This window comes from Triticum dicoccoides, chromosome 3B, assembly GCF_002162155.2.
Source record: "Triticum dicoccoides isolate Atlit2015 ecotype Zavitan chromosome 3B, WEW_v2.0, whole genome shotgun sequence".
In the NCBI taxonomy this organism is placed as follows: domain Eukaryota; kingdom Viridiplantae; phylum Streptophyta; class Magnoliopsida; order Poales; family Poaceae; genus Triticum; species Triticum dicoccoides.
In genome coordinates this window covers 855,724,254-855,740,934 of record NC_041385.1, presented here as the reverse complement: position 1 = coordinate 855,740,934, position 16,681 = coordinate 855,724,254, and the positions used below count along the sequence as shown (strand labels likewise).

Sequence of the window (16,681 nt, the reverse complement as noted above, 5' to 3'; positions counted from 1 at the left end):
GTTTCGGCCTTAGGTGGCCTTAGGTGGTCGTGTTTGTAATTTTTCTGTTCTTCCATGCTCAGCCGTTGTAATAATCTGCACCTTGTATCCTAGCCGGTTGATGGCTTCATTAATTTGAAGTCGGGCTATATGTCTTTCATCTAAAATGTCATGAACTGCTCTACGGTAGGTACTTCACATTTCTTTTAGTTAGGGGTCACCGGTCAGGTTATTTTCAGTTCAAAATCCTTAAGTTTGACAAAATTGTGAACCAAACCAGCAAAATGAAGTGGAGCTCCAACAACTTTAGAGCAGGAAACTAAATCATGATTACATTACCAAGATTGTTAGGAAGATTACGCTATACAGACACGACGGTACAAATCATGTTTCCATGATATTATAGCTCGTAAAACCTGCTGCCAGCCTCCTGTCACAGACAGGAAATGAAAAGAAAAGTTGAGTTGCAAAACATATAATAAATTTTACCTCGGTATCTGTAATTTGAGTTTGTTGCCTTGTATGTAGAAATAGAGGGAGTATGTGAAATAGAGACACTTCGTCCCCCGGTCGAGTAACACTACAAGACGACCCTTATACATGTCAATACATAACACCCTACGATACCCTTACGGTCCCCTCGACGGTCGAGCGCCCTGTTGCCGTCATGTACCCACCGAGTCCGCGTCAGACTCCTTTTGTGCTCACACCCCTGCCATTTTGCTAATTTACCCCGAGCCCCACTAGTAGTACTGCATCAATATGTTCTCACTAAACCACTCTCAGGCTCTCCATGAAGTGTGTGATTCTTTTCTCCTTTTTGGTTTTAGGGAAATTATTTTCTCCTTTTTTGAGTGTGGGGTTTGAACCGGACAACGGATATGAGATGGGCCTTTCGCTCGAGGGCAGCTGGATTTAATCCCGGAACATCTGTCACTTCGTTTGGTCTTTAGAGAAAGCGGACATCTCATCCTCGTGGGAAAGATGGCTAAGTATAAATGAAACATCAAGCGGATACAAACACAAATAAGCACTTTTTGACCGTCGCCGAAAACACAACCACTTGGGGTCGTTGGCACGCCATCACACCACGGTCAACTCTAGGGGAAGTCGGCAGGAGGGATGAACTCCACGCTAAAACTACACTGCCTCCCATAAGGAACCAAGTCAGGAGGAAGAACTTGAGCATCCATTAGAATCTACCAAGCACCAGCATTCTTATGGCCACTCTTCGGCAAAATGGTCATCGGTGAGGCTTTCGAGGTCGACAACCAAACATCACTTGCTTACCCTCCAAAGGAGGGCAAAGGACATGGCCCATTCCCTAGCTCCTTCACAAGGCCCGATGCAGATGAATCGCTACTCAATCGTTCAGATCGAGCAGCCCTCTTCTTCCCATCTCCTTCTCCACCTCCACGGTGACCGTTGGAATAGGAGATGAAGAGCAAGGCGTCCTCCAGTGGACTGAACGAACTTATTTAAGGAGACTCCAACGATGTGGGCATCACTTGTTTCTCCACCATGAAGTAACTAGGTCGACAACGCCTCCGTTGTAGACCACCATGCGCAGCTCAGTTGGGTAGGTGGCGAGATCCAGTCCGACATCATGCCAACAGCCAGATGGGAGAAAATAACCTAAGGCTACTATGTACAAAGCCCTCCTGTGCTTCTCTCCCACCTTTGCTACAGTCAGCCATGCCGGTGGAGGAGATCCAGGATCGAACTTGTACTGTGAGTTAAAGGTGAGAAGAACCCCCAGTGGATAGTGAAATAGAACATGATCTGATCAAGAAAGTAGCAACATCGATCTAAAAGATTGAGTGGGATGGTTATAATAAGGGTGCACCAAGGGTCGGGCTCTTCTCCCGGGTTACTCAACAACGGTTGGTTTGCACGTGGAAGTTATATCTCCCTAGCTTATAATAAAATACATGCTCACCTCGCCTGAAACTTTTACATGCACCCAACCGTGTTGGACACACCCATTTACGCACGTTCGTTCACTCGGTCGTTGGCGCTGGCTGCGTTCACTTTGCTTCTTTTTTTTCATTTTCGGTTCCTCTGTTTCCAACCGGTTTCTTTGGTGTTTCTAGTTTTCTTTGTTTTTTCACCGGTTTTCTTCGTTTCTATCACATGTTTTTACATCTTTTCTTTCTTTTTTCCTTCTTTTAATTATTTCTTTCTCGGTTTTCACTGTTTTTTTAATTTTCTTTCTATCATCATTTTTCTTTGATTTCTTCTCATATTTCACTGTTTCCACTATTATGCATTGTTTTTCTTTGTTTTTATTGGGGTTTTCATTTTTTTTCTTTCTTTGTTTATTTTCATTGGTATCTTTTATTTTTAACACATTTATACTATTTTAAGTACCAAATACACATTTTTTGTCTACACTAAAATATTTTTCTGATACACGTTGAACGTGTTTTAAATACATGATGTACATTTTCATATAAGTCATGTTTTAAACACTTTATCAAATACATGGTCAGAAAGCATTCAAATACAAGTTGAAATCTTTTTCTGGGGTAAAACTTTTTGTAAATACATGATTTTATTTACATTGTACACACATTTTTTTAAATGTCACAAACATTTTTCTCGAACAGCGAGAATATCTATAAAATATTTTGTATATATTTTTAATGCTACATAACATTTTTTATATTACAATTTTTTTAAATGTTACACATTTTTCAAAAAATTCACATACATTTGTTTGAAACACAGGAATATTTTTCATTTCACGAACAATGTTTTGAAAGCAATCAACATTTTTCAAATACACGATGTAATTTTTTAAGTATGTTTTGAACAATTTTTTAAATATATTGTCAACATTTTTTGAAATACAAGTTGGACATTTTTTTATGGTCATAAATACTTTTTATAAAACTACGCGAATATTTATATATGTTGTATAAATATATTTTTAAATATCACAAAAAATCCTGAAATGCAAGAATATTTAAATATGACATATGCAGAGGGATGGTTGCGCAGTGACGGTGGTTGCACATCACAAGTGGCTGCTTGGAGCATTGAAAAGTGGTGGTGACAACATATGAGCTACATTGATGGTTGTGTTGTTCAGACACCCGGTCTCGAGCTCCGGGGTGAAAGCCTAGGTCTGACCGTGTTGGTTACCTTGCAATGACAATGTTTCCACGTTGTTACCTTGTTGAAAGCATTGCTCGGAAATGCTCAAACTGGTTCTTCAGGGTAAAAACCTAGAATCGACCCTTGTGTGGTGGATCTGGTGATGGCGGCGCTTGAGTGTCGCTCCCTCCTGAAGGCGTTGCTGTTGAAGAACATCATCGTCTGTGTGATGTCATGAGACGGTGCATGCAGATATTGTCATTGTTGTAGTTTCCCGATCGCAGATCTGATCGCTTTGAAGAAAAGTTCATCACCTACGCATACCTTTGGGCTTATATATGACTTTGCTACAAGGTGAGGTGAGTTTGTAGAAACAACAAAGAGTCCGGTGAGTTTGCGAGGAGATACCACATGTCCCCATCCAACATCTTGGAAATTGACGATTGCAGAAAATCCCTTGCTTTTTCCGCAGATGAGATTACAGCGCATACATCATTCATTAATTCTACATGGTACTTTTCTCTGCCGGTGCTCAACGCCCTATGATAATATACTGCGTTGACTTGGCTGGTGTTCCAAGATTATGTAATTTTATTTATATTTATTATCGCTTTTTCTGTTCTGTTTTTCCAGAGCAATTGTAGTTTGTTGTTCTTGGCCCAGTGTTCGGTTGCTTTGCCTTGGCTGTTCCATATCTGGTCAGTTCATCAGTCTGGTTTGGGAGGCAGTATGGGTGTTCACCTTAAGCACCTCAGTTATATTCTTGTAAAAAAATAGGAACATGGCGATGGTCATGCTTTGCTATATCAGAGGCCATGGTCTGCTGGTGTGTACAAGTCCCTTTGCATCTTTCCACACAACTTTCAAAATCCCCCGGGAAGAATTAGACCTGTTCCAGCCCAAGCCTTACGAAGAATGTAGGGAGATACCATATTGCTATTGTTGATAATAACTTGATGAAAATATTGGATGAGCCTGTTGTACTTGTACTGAACTAGACGCTAGTTTGACATATATCAGTCTGCTATGTTTATGTTCCCTACATCCTTAGCTTATAATTTATCTATATGATCATGTGTTGTTCTAGTGTTTGAAGATGGACCAACTCTGTCGGCACACAATCTGTATCACTAGACACTCATAGCATTAGTAATGCTACACATTATTGAGTTGTCCATATATAATTTTTTGTCGATATATGCTCTCAGCTTTCAAATAATCAACCATAAAGATAATCATTACAGAAGGCAAGTAACATCTCCAGAGAGAAATGGCAGCACTGCAACAGATTCTGAACAAAATACAGTAGTTAAGGGTACAATAGTTTCCCTCGATGAATTAACAATACAGTATGATTAGCCAAACAATGTTCATTACAGATAGAGTTGAGAGATTTCACCCAGCATATAAATGAGATAAATTGATGAGGTCAGACCATATCACGGAAATCCGAGTTGAAATCTTTACCCAGCTTAAGTCTGAGCTTCAAGATAGGCCATTCGCCCAGCAGCTTTGTGAGAATGGGCAGTAAAGCTACCATAACACAAATTGCAATCGCTAACCAGTGGACACGTGGAGCGAGCACCGTGTATAAACTAGTTGAAAAGGCTGTAGTTGTTGTCACATATGCAAACCACATGAGCTTCTTAGTGAAGGATGTGTAATAAACCAAGAACTCATAGTCCTCCCACCTTGCTATAATGCATATGAAGGCCACAGCAAATGAGGAGCACATTGCTAAGACGTCAGAGATCAAGAATGCCTGAAATGCAAAATTCCTAGACATGATGGGAAGTCCCTCGCTTCCTGCATCATTGCTGTATCCTCCTGGAAGGGTGAAGGCAGCAGCAAAGGTGATTGTCGCAATAAGAATCGCCACTAACGAAGTGTTGCTTGTGTATGTTTGAGTTAGTGACTTTGCATTCTTCCTTGATTCATCAGTCATCTGTCGTTTGGCTTGCACTTGAAGATTATGAAGAACGGAAGCATTTTGTGGATTAGCTTTCGAAATAAGCATGGCCACTTCATTCTGCATGAATCCAATGAAATAAGGTAAGTTGAAGCTTCTTGCATTAAAAATAAGCCTGAGCTATTATACTATGTAAATAATATCATGTAAATAATCTTATTTTAAAGAGTAGAAAACATACTATAGGGCCTCGTCAAGAGTTTCCAGTCAAACAAAAGATGAAAAAGTCAAGAGGTTTAGTTCTTAAATTGGATTACGAGAAAGCGTATGATAGAGTTAGTTGGGAGTTCCTATTTGATATGCTTCACTCGAGAGGTTTTGGTCCAAAGTGGATTTCTTGGATCAAAAGTACTCTCATCAATAGCACGTTCAGTGTGAGAATAAATGATACTACTGGGCCCTACTTTGTAGGAGGTAAAGGTCTCAAACAAGGGGATCCTCACTCCCCTTTGTTATTTAACTTGGTTGCTGATGTGTTTACTAAAATGCTCAAAAAAGCTGCTTCTCAAAACTTAATATCTGGGCTTCTGCCTCATGTGATTCCTGGAGATGTGGTTAGTCTGCAATATGCAGACGACACTTTACTATTTTTAGAGAACCCTACTCAGAAAGCAAGAAATTTTAAATGGCTTTTGTCATGTTTTGAAAACCTGTCTGGGATGAAAATTAATTTCCACAAGAGTGATCTCATGACTATCAATGTGGATGATGCAATTGCTAGGGAATTTGCTCAGATATTTTGCTGTAAAAAAGTCTCTTTCCCTATTAAATATCTGGGAGTGCCTCTGCACTATGATAAGTTAAAAGACGCGGATATACAACCTATTATTAATAGAATCATTAAGGGCATATCTGGCTGGTTGGGAAGATATCTCACGTATAAAGGGAAAATTATTTTACTCTGTGCTTGTGTGATTAGTATACCTGCTTACTCGATGTCTGTGATCAAGTTTCCCAAGTGGGCAATTAATGCCATTAACTCCCAAATGGCTCACTTCTTTTGGGGGAATATAGGAGACCAACACAAGTACCATCTAGCTAATTGGGGCCTAATTACTAGGAAGAAGGAATTTGGAGGCTTGAGGGTACCCAACATTAGAGAGTATAATATGGCTTTATTAGCTTCTTGGGGGAAAAGATTTTTTAATAATCCTGACTCAGATTGGGTTAAGCTTCTCTTGTACAAGTACAGAGTTAATCCCTAACCTGCTCTGGGCTAAGAGTGAAGGGGGCTCTTCCTTTTGGAAGAGCATAACTTGGGCCCTGGCTGCTGCAAAAACCTTTTATAGATGGAAACTGGGAGATGGAAAACTCATTAGTTTTTGGCATGATGTGTGGGTGGGGGATTGTTCCCTTAAGGTACAATTTTGGGATTTATTTAGTATATGTAACCAAACTAACAGTACAGTTGCTCAAGTGTGGGATGGTAATGATTTAAAATTAACCTTTAGAAGATGTGTTGATCTTAGTGGTATGAACCGCTGGGAACAACTTGTTTATGTGATCAGGCGAAAACCTCCTTTGGATGAAATGGATACCCCGATTTGGGGCTTAGAACCCAATGGGACTTTCTCGGTTAAATCCTTTTATAAACAAATCAATTTTAGTGGAATAGTTCCTGATGTTAGTGATAAGATGTGGAAAATTTTATGTCCACAGAACATCCATATTTTCCTTTGGCTTTGTGTTCACAATAAGATACTTATCAGAGATAATCCTGCGAAAAGGAGGGGAGTTGAAGAACCTTCCTGTTTATTTTGCTCTGAATTTGAAACGGTTCAACATCTGTTGTTTGACTGTGTGGTGGCCCAACAAGTTTGGGAATTTGTTACAGAAGCTTTTGCTATCGACAGAATTTCTTGTTTTGGAAATGTTGTGTCCTTCTGGCATATGCATAAGGAAAATGCTGTCTTAAATATGGTGACAACTGCTGCCTTGTGGAGCCTGTGGAGACTAAGAAATGAGTTTTGCTTTTAGGGGAGCAAATGGAGAAGTGTGAAGTGCATTCTTGCAAAACTAAGCTGCTTTTTACACCAATGGAAAGTTCTCTGCGACGATGGGCAGGCGACTCTACTGCGACGATGCATCCTTTTGCTGGACAAACGGCGTGGGGAACTCCTCCGGATCGCATGGAGATGATGCTGGGAGAGACCAACTGAAAGGCTGGGCGTTGGAGATGATGGATCACTCCTGAAGGATCTTTCCTGTCGTTCTCCTTCGTTTCTCATTTCTGTTGCTGCTCTGTAATAAGTAAAAGACTCCGTTTATGCTTCTAGCCTCTAAACTTTATATTGGCTTTAGGCTTTTATCGTTGATTTAGCTGCTATGTAGTAGTCGGATGATACTTTGTAAAACTGATGTCTGGTGCTGTCTGCTTCATTTTATATAATGGGGCAGGGGGGGCAACCCCTTTCCTTCAAAAAAAAAAGTCAAAGTTAGTCATGTTTGCATTGCTTTCTAAAGGATGTAAAAAAATACACTCTCATTTTAAGGACGTGCATTGCCGGAAGATCATGGATGGCTCAGCCCAAGAAACTACTAAATCCAAAATTTCAGGAGTGGTGATTCCTTGGCGGTAGCACTGGCCGTTGCTCCTCCACTCCACCTTCCCCAGTCGGTCGGCTGCTCCTCTCTCGTCATCAATAACGCCCATGGACTGGTGATGGCTGTGTGAGATAGTACGTGTGTGCGCCGTGTTGGCTGCCTCGGCCGTGGTGGCGCTTGTGATTGTCGGTGCACTCCTCCTAGGAGCCAGAAGCGTGGTTTGGTTGGCCGTTTGCAGCGGCGGGCGACAGAGATCCCGAGGCCGCGTGTCTTGATACCTCCTTATTCATGGCCACAAAGCTCACGTCGGGAGATTCCATTGTTGGTCCCGCTCCATCAACATTGTCAATGGAACGGAGCCATGAGAAAAGCCGGCCACAAGTCATGTGGATTCGTGCTGGTGGAGGCATCATGGACGTCATTTCCTTCGTCGGCCATGGTGGCAGCGTCGGCCGGCCTAAAAGGGCCCCTCCGAAGCAACCGGCCTGCTCTTTAGTTTGTCGCCACCGCCACTAGGGATGCCCTGGATATGTGTTGAGCCACCATGCCGGTGGGAGGCAACCCATCTCCTGGAGGGACCAGGCCTCCACCATTGTAGATATCGATCTACTCATTGCCGGTTGCATTGCAGCGACGGTGTGGTCGAATTCCGCAATGGCCTTCAGGGTCCCCGACTTCACCAACAATGCATGTGTTGGCTCCGAGCAACAACTCAAATGGCATGAAATGGTGCGGTATATATTCGGTGGGCATCAGCGAGCATCCGACTCCCGGCACAAGCATTGGTGTGGATGGAGCTGGGGTGAGCCGGCCATCGGCTGCCTGTCAGCATCAAGCAGGGAGGCATCTGCCTCTATTCAGATGGAGGAGGCCAGGGAAATGGCCCCAGGGATTAGGTGGATGACCCATGTTAGTTCACGCTAGTGTGGAGTTGTTGTGGACACAACTTTCCAAATATCCATAATCTATATGGTGATTGTAACACCGCTACATGACCAGGGCGAAAACTCTTCCTCTTGTCTTTATTGGTCGACCTCTGCAACCGCGAACTTGTGTCATTATCTTGTTGAAAGCATTGCCTCTTTTGCTGATAAGCTGGCCTTAATGGTTGGCTATGGCAACTAGGATGAAGATCATTGTCCTTGTCTTCTCCGGCAGAACGTGGCCACGATGGTGTGAGGGCATTTATCCTTATTGAAGGCATTGTTGCGGATGAATAGCGACTTAGTCATAGGCGTTATATTCATATCTTGTAATGATACTGCCTTAGTTGCCTTTGTTCTATGCTCCATTTGTTGATGATTTTTGCCTTTTTTGCAATGCATCTCAACATTGACAAAGATGATTGTGTGTGTTACAATAATGCAGAGGAGGATGTTCGCTACTAGCCACAAGTGAAACAAACTTCCACGACCCAAGAACGGGATCTAGGAAGGAGATGATCTCATTCATGACACACGAGAGGCCCCATCACACCATGCACCCCTATCACCAACATCCAGACCCAACCATCCAAAGGAGGGCTAGGGGGAGCTCATGCAAGGAAGGGGATCATCCACTAAGGACAATGTGGTGGACACACATGGTCCGAAGAGGAGACGAGGGGACACTCATGCATAACAAGGATGACTACAATGTCACCGATGACTAGGCTTGGCCCAGCCACTTGAAGGACATTGAGATGACTTGGGCGCGGATGTGCCAGGTCCGACAATGAAGCGCTCGGATTTGGATAATGACGAAATGGGTAGAGAGGGAGGCACTATTGGCCTACTTGGCTCAACGTCTACACTGAGCTGGGGGGCGAGGGACCTTTGCGGTTGCGGGCAAGCTCAATCCGCGCGCCTCATGTTAGATGGCACCAAGTCTATAGATCTACTCGAAATAAGCCTCTAGACCGCATAAGGGGGTTAACTCAATCGTTGCACCAAAGCCGCCACTGCTTAGATGGCCACTTAACTAGTCATCGTTGCTTTTGGCCACTTCTGCCCATCGCAAGATTGCTCGCCTCTCTGTTCATAATAGTAACTTTTTTTTCAAAACAAAACACTCATACCTATTAACCAAATCAGTAGTATAGAAAACCCTGGAAAATAAAGAAATTACATTGAAGTCCCTAATGGTCGATGTCTTCCTCATCTCCAATCGGCAGATGGCCCACCGTGGCATGCCAATCCATCACCAGAGCCAACCTTTCTTTGTTGATCGTGGACTGGAGGTAATCAAGTCCACGAACCATCACCCTTGAGAGGAAGTGGTCGCAACCAGGAGAGTTGTAGATCGAAGAGTCTGAAACTCCATTAATTCTTGCAGGCTCACGCATACACCGGAGGGCACCCTGACATGATGGAGATGTGGCTGGAGGACCCAACTACAAAGGGAGTTGCTGCCATTGTCGTGCTAACATACCCAACAAACTTAGCCACACCGGCTGCGGAAGGGCCAGAGAAATAGACAACGGACGCATACCCAAAAGCCCTAAGCAGGGAAAATTGTGTCTCCGTTCGGTATATCCGGGCCTCCCTACACTCCCACATTGGTAGAGCCAGTGGGGGAGGAGGAGGGCAGCGACCAACCCGCGGAGGAGAATTGGTAGTGTGTGTGCTCAGAGATCACTTTTCCCTAGGATTTGGGCGAATTAACAGCCTAAAATTGTGTCATATTGTTCGTTTGTGTGATTGAATAGCAGCCGGCAGTTGTGTCGCGCTGACTAAATAATGTTTTGCATGCCGCATGATCGACTAAAAAAAAGGATATTATTTGTAACATATACAAGTACGTACCCAGTTTAACGTCTTGGCATTCTCCGTAACCTTCGACAGTTCCCAGGACGCTGGTCTACTGTGGTTGTCAAGTAGTGTTGCATCTATATCCACGTGAGACAATAAAGCAGCAACAATTCTAGGATTGCACTTTGTGACAGCATTATGGAGAGCGGTTTTTCCGTTGTTGTCTTGCACGTTAACAAGCTTGCGAAGTATTGGCGTCCTCAGGACAAACTCAACAAACTCCGGTTGATCAAACCATACAGCTATGTGAAGACATGTCAAACCATCTGATTCAATATAAGGAGCATCGGGACAGTGTTCCAGAAGCATTCGAGCAGCAGCAACCTGACCTCGATGTGCCGCAACATGAAGGAGAGGAAACCCATTGTGGCCTGTTAAATACCCTAGGGTTGAATCATGTTCCAGCATTAGTTGTAAAATGTCAATCTTGTTGAATCGTACAGCAAGTGCTATTGGTGTTTCGTGGGCTGTGTCAACTTCTCTGGCCAATTCAGGACGTTTCTTCATGATTAGTTTCACGAATTCTGAAAATGAAATGACAGGTCAGCAACGTGAAATCATATTGTAAAATATAAAATCGTTTAGATCACTGAAAGAAATATAAGAGCGTTGCATTTAGATCTAAACGCTCTTATATTTGTTTACAGAGGGAGTAATTATTGGTAGCAAACTGTAAATTGCAGTCCATATATTATGTGTCGCACCTTGATCCCCATTCATAACTGCAGCATGTAGACAATTTTGACAGTGTTGTCCTCCCGAGCACGCAGACAAAGGATTTTGCAATAGTTTCTCATAAACAGGTGTAAAATTTCTCATCACCGCGAAGAACATGGGTGACTCATTATGCTTGCCCACAGCTTGTGACAGCGCAGGCTCTGCTTCTATCAACTCCAAGGCAAGATCTTTTTGGCCATTGCTAATTGCATGGTGCAGTGCATTAAATCCATACCTGTCTTGCTGCAGGATTGCCTGTCTCAATCCATGGTGCACAGAGCAGTGTCGACCGAGTAAAAAAGAAGCCAAGGAGACGTGACCATTTCTCACTGAGGTGATAAGTGGTGTCTCCTCGTCGAGGTTTACAGCGCTGATGAGAGAATCTTCCAGTTCCAGCACGTCCTTGCAGAATCCCACGTGGCCATAAATGCAGGAAATGTGGAGGCATGTGTTCCCCTGCAGAGTTTTTCCATGGAGTATGTTCCGATCTTGTGACGCCATGGCCTGCATGTGTGTGGAATCACCATATTTGGCTGCTTTCAGGAGCTCTTTGTCTAACTGTTGTGGTTCTTGCCCTCTCGGTGATGATGTACCGGATGCCATATATCTTTTGGTTCGATTAGCTGCAGGAAAGAGAAGAAGGTAGTGATGCAATGCATGTGAAGAAATACAATGATGTGAGTACCCACTAATAGTCTGATAATGAAGGGTAAACCGGTCCACCATTTTCTACTAAAAAGAAAGAGCAATGCAAGATAAACTAACGAAGTTGATAACTGAAGAAACGAGGTCACTCTTTTGATGATGAGTTGCTATTAGACTAACCTCCTAATTAAAAGACTAACCATAATGGAAGAATGAGCCAACTGTAGCGAAAACCAAAAACATAGCATAATCTTCTACTAGGTTCAAACAGCACGTACCTCACACAATAGCAGAGTTTTAGTGCGTAGTCGAAAAATAAAGAAACCTGCTGGCACACTAGAGTTCCAAGCAGATGTGATGGCAAGACCTGGAGGTCAAGGCACAATCCAGTCGTTCAGATTTGCATATGTGTCATTTCTCCAGGCAAACTCGCCGGAGAAGATAGGTGGGATCGATGCACATCCGAAGAGCATAACCAACAGACACAAAGGCATGTAAAGCTAATACTACAGCTTCAGGCGACTACAGATGGAGAACCCAGGAGCATTATTACTCGATGGAACCACCAGGATGGCTGCAAGATCCAAACAATCCTTTGCCTTGTTTCGTAATATGTCACACGGACATTCCATAAAAAAAAATCAGCTAACAATAGAAGAAAAACTCCACAAACTCAACAAACTAGCCAGCAACGAAAGAAACTGGCAAATTATAGCTAAAAATAAAAAGCATCAATCCTTCGGCACAATTAATCTCGTCGGCATAGAAGTATGTATACCTCGGTCACACAAGGCGGATAGAACGAATCCAGTCGAACTATGAACGGAGCAACTAGCCAGCAAACGAAATTACTCTACGGACAACAGATACCAGCCGAACTGTGGACGACGGGAGGATTCAACGGCCATGTTTACTTTTGGACTATGCATGGATGGCTGGATGCCCTGTATCGTCTGCAAATCGTCCAGAGTGTGTCGTTTGTGTAGCACAGCCCGCCAGCAAACTAGTACTCCTTGCGGATGGCCAGAACCAAGGAGTCGGAAGTCTAACACACCAATTCAGTAATTGAGTTAATTTGTGCAGGTAGCATTTCATTAGCCATGAGATGTGGAAACTCTAATCAATGGTAAACTTGACCTGGATCCAGACTCCATATAACAAAACGCGGTCTAGCAGTCCTAAAGTTTTGCTTTTATTATGTTTATATTATAATGAATACTAGTTCCGCGGATAGACGAAGATTATAACTCTCTTACGAATGTCCCAGATCAGGCTAAACTGTTCCGGGGCGAAAGCCTTTTTCGGTAACTCTCTTACAAGAAAATGATGGATGCTGGATTCATTCAGAAGTATATAGGCCTTTATTAAAGATATTGAGTTTTTTTTATCAGAAATATAGGCCATTTGGTTTGTCTAGCGTCTTGACAATCAGACATGTGAGATGAATGGGTCGGCCGCTAGATATTATACACAGTACCACGATTATACTCTCTTCATTTCACAATGTAGTGCGCCCGCGCTTCCCGAGATCTAAGTTTGATACGAATTCAGTGGTATAAATTTTTGCTTCCACCGCAGTTGGTCTCGTTGGTTAAATTTATGGTGGAACTTAGATTTCCGAAAAAGCAGGTGCACCATGTTGTACATACTACTAGCGTGAAAGTAGCACGCATTTAGAAATTCAACACACCACATCAGCATTAGGTAAAATGGTGTGGACATTTGAGCGTATAGATCATTTGATTATCCATGTGATGCCTCACGTCATTACAGTTTTATTATCTGGTTGATTATAAAATTCATGCTCCTAGTTTATTAATTGCTCGATGACGTTTCTAATACTCCACTTCACCCTTTTTGATTCGTTGAACGTAAATGCACGCATGTAAAGAACACCCAACATGGAGCTAGCTAGTATACAGTGATCCACAAAAATTAATACAAGACCCCAGGTTGTCCACTTGTGCAGAGTTGAGACAAAATTCGGATGCCCGCTGGACCAATGCCAGAAGAGTAAGTACTCATTCATCAAGTCATTAGGTATAGTTATGTACTCCCTCCGTTCTTTTTTCTAAGATGTTTTGGAACTGACCTTGAACTGTTTTGGACGCTGTCTGAATAGTCTAAACGTCTTATAAATGTGAACAGAAGGAGTACGTATTTCATTAGCCATGTGGTGGGCTGGTGGCACATTAAATTGTAAGTAAAGTTGACCTGTTCCATGAAGCGTGGTCGTGGTCCTTGTATTTTTCGTATACACATTGCATGAGTAATGTCCTAAATGGTGTACCCATTCAGTAAGCTATAGAAAAACATACCGTTCTAGCATCCAAACTTTGGCAAGCACCAGTTGATTAGTCGTCATCTGATGGAACCGTTAGTGCTACCACAAGCTATTGAGATCCATGATTAAAATCTTGACCTGCTGGAGCAGACTTTGTCTCTCTCTCTTTTTTTTTGCGAAGGAAACTTTTAATCTATTCATAATCCATCAATGTAGTACAAAGAACACCGGAGGTAACAAAAATCACTACCACGTAGATGGATCAAGTAGCGACGACTAGCTGGAGTCACTAGTAGAAAATCGGGCATTGGTCCAGGCTAGATCAGACCATTAGTCCCTGTCTTGTTATGAAATGGTCGTTGATTAGCTGGATGGTAACATTCAATAACATGTTCACACCAACTATTTTGGGTTTGCTGTTATATACACTACGCTTTACCTCGGGGGATGAGTCTGTTTAACTCAGTAAACGCCTCTTTCACTAAGAAAAAAAACTCAATAAACACCTACACAGCCAATGCATAGCACCATTGCGCTTGAAAACATAAAACATGGATTATGAGGAGTCACCATCCCGGGTCCGCAAGAACAGAGGAAAACAAAGGACACGTTTCAAGCTCCAACCATCAATATACAATTACTTTGTGGAAAAACTCGATAATGAACTTTCACCTAGTACTGCAGAGTTTGGCTCGATAATGAACTTTCAACAGTAAGTGTTTTTTAACTTGGTAATGAACTTCCATCCAGTACTGCAGAGCTTGGCTCCGGCAATGCGGTGGCGACGGATTAACTCAATGAATTGGGGGTAAATCACTACGTATATAGCCACCGTATGTGGACCGGTGGGCAAGGAGCCGGTGGCGCTATGGGAGCAAGAACAAACGATGTGGTAGATAGAGTATGGGCAGAACGGAGATGGATCTGGTGTCTTCTTTTCAGAAGTCAGATGAGCATTGCACATTAGCTGGATTGCAGTTTTTGTGTTTTTTTCAATGTGATTTATGTGTTCTTGTGCCTGATGCATGCAGCTTTGATGTTTGTTCATCCCTTTGTCTTGGATTTGGATGCATGCTTGCAGTGTTCATGGTGTGAAGCCGAATTGCTATGCACAATACTTCTCCTCTAACCATGTTTTCTCTAAAAGACTAAAGCCAAACATTGCGATTCCTACTTCTTATTTACAGATCGCATGTATAGACAATACAGTTACATATACAAAGCAAGCAAACAAAGTTCAGTTCTTCTCATTCCATTTCCATTACCAGCGTAATTTAATTTCATTGCCCTTTCAACTGTAATTATTTCACCAAACATCTAAAGTAGACTAGATCACTGTGTTGTAACATGAGATGCAAGAAAATGCCGTAAAATCAAACTCACAATGGACGAAACAAGCTAGCTGTGGCAAAAAAAAGTGCATAAATATGGTAAAAATAGTAGGTACTCACCTCATACAATAGAAGAGACGTAGTCGGAAGATGAAGAGATCCAGCAGCCCGGTCACTAATGTTCCATGGAGATGGTGAGGAGAGGACTTTAATGGAGCTGGGTGTCAACGCCAATCCAGTCGCTTAGTTAATTTGTGTATTCTATATCACTTGATTGGCCATGTGATGGAGCTTTGAACTAATAACCCGGTGCGCTGTTGCCAGCTATTGGCATCCGCGATCGATTCATTAATGTCCTAAACGCATCTCACCCAGCAGGGCAGTAGTGACAAGTTGAAGATTGCACACTGATGTTATGTGAATATGGCAAGTACTTAAAGCAGGTCATGGAAGAACAAGTCGAAAGTATTTAAAGCAGTTGGAATCAATGTACCACCTTAATCGTTAATTTATCATTCGCGCACCGAGCGATTTGACCCAGTTCGAGAGAAACGTATAGGATTATCGCTCGCCTGCTATAGTATCTTAATCATTCCCCCTTATATATCGCAAGTTGTTTGATCAAATGGAAGTAGTATATATATACACGGCAAGGTGCCAAGAAACAAATTGTGGCTGTGGATATGGATTAGTACACGTTGGGTGTAAATACGGACGAAAGGACATTATTGTTTGCCGACATTAGCCAGAATAGCAGCTCTGATGTTTAACATATTGTCCGGCGATTCATATCCCCCCAAAACGAGCCTCCATCTCTTACCGGATAGAACGTTGCTACACGGACGACATTTCACGCACGAAATGTAGACGATGTTGCATATCCCACCATCCATGCGTCAGACCAAAGTGTAGATAGCTGTTGGATTAGGCATCGTGCAAGTATCGTCACAACATACGTCGTCTATGAAGTAGCTTCGTATCGGATACTATCGGACCGCCTGCATTGCTGCATCTAAGCCTTTTTGGACCCGAACCGCAGGAGTCTGGAGTTGGTATTGCGTCTCAGGCGGTTTGAATATCAAACTGCTAGAGTTATGCATATCTCTACCAGTTTGATTGTTCAACCACCAGAGACAAGGCTCACCTCTCAACATAATTGTCCACCACATACATTCCTTCCACACAATCTCTCACGCATATCACACGAACACTTAACATTGCGGATAAATAACTGATATCTCCCACCCTCTTACTTCCCCCTCTGGCAACTCTGTCGTCGAATATTAGCAAGGTGGGTTGTGATGGGTTTATTTACTTCCCTTGT

At 42.7% G+C, this 16,681-nt stretch overlaps 1 protein-coding gene across 1 annotated transcript; it reads right to left on the bottom strand.

Moving 5' to 3' along the window:
- Positions 1-4,422: 4,422 nt before the first annotated feature.
- On the bottom strand, positions 4,423-11,706 carry LOC119282711 (ankyrin repeat-containing protein At2g01680-like). Its single transcript, XM_037562839.1, has 3 exons — positions 11,085-11,706; positions 10,375-10,904; positions 4,423-5,107 (listed from the first exon to the last, which is right to left on the bottom strand). The coding sequence occupies exons 1-3, from the start codon at positions 11,698-11,700 to the stop codon at positions 4,508-4,510; spliced, it is 1,746 nt and encodes a 581-aa protein (XP_037418736.1). The 5' UTR covers positions 11,701-11,706; the 3' UTR covers positions 4,423-4,507.
- Positions 11,707-16,681: the final 4,975 nt, after the last annotated feature.

Coding starts and splice junctions, on each gene's coding strand:
- LOC119282711 (XM_037562839.1), bottom strand. CDS start 11,700: ATGGCATCCGGTACATCATCACCGAGAGGGCAAGAACCACAACAGTTA. Junction 10,905..11,084: donor AGTTATGAATGGGGATCAAG/GTGCGACACATA, acceptor TTTCATTTTCAG/AATTCGTGAAACTAATCATG. Junction 5,108..10,374: donor ATGCCAAGACGTTAAACTGG/GTACGTACTTGT, acceptor GGATTCATGCAG/AATGAAGTGGCCATGCTTAT.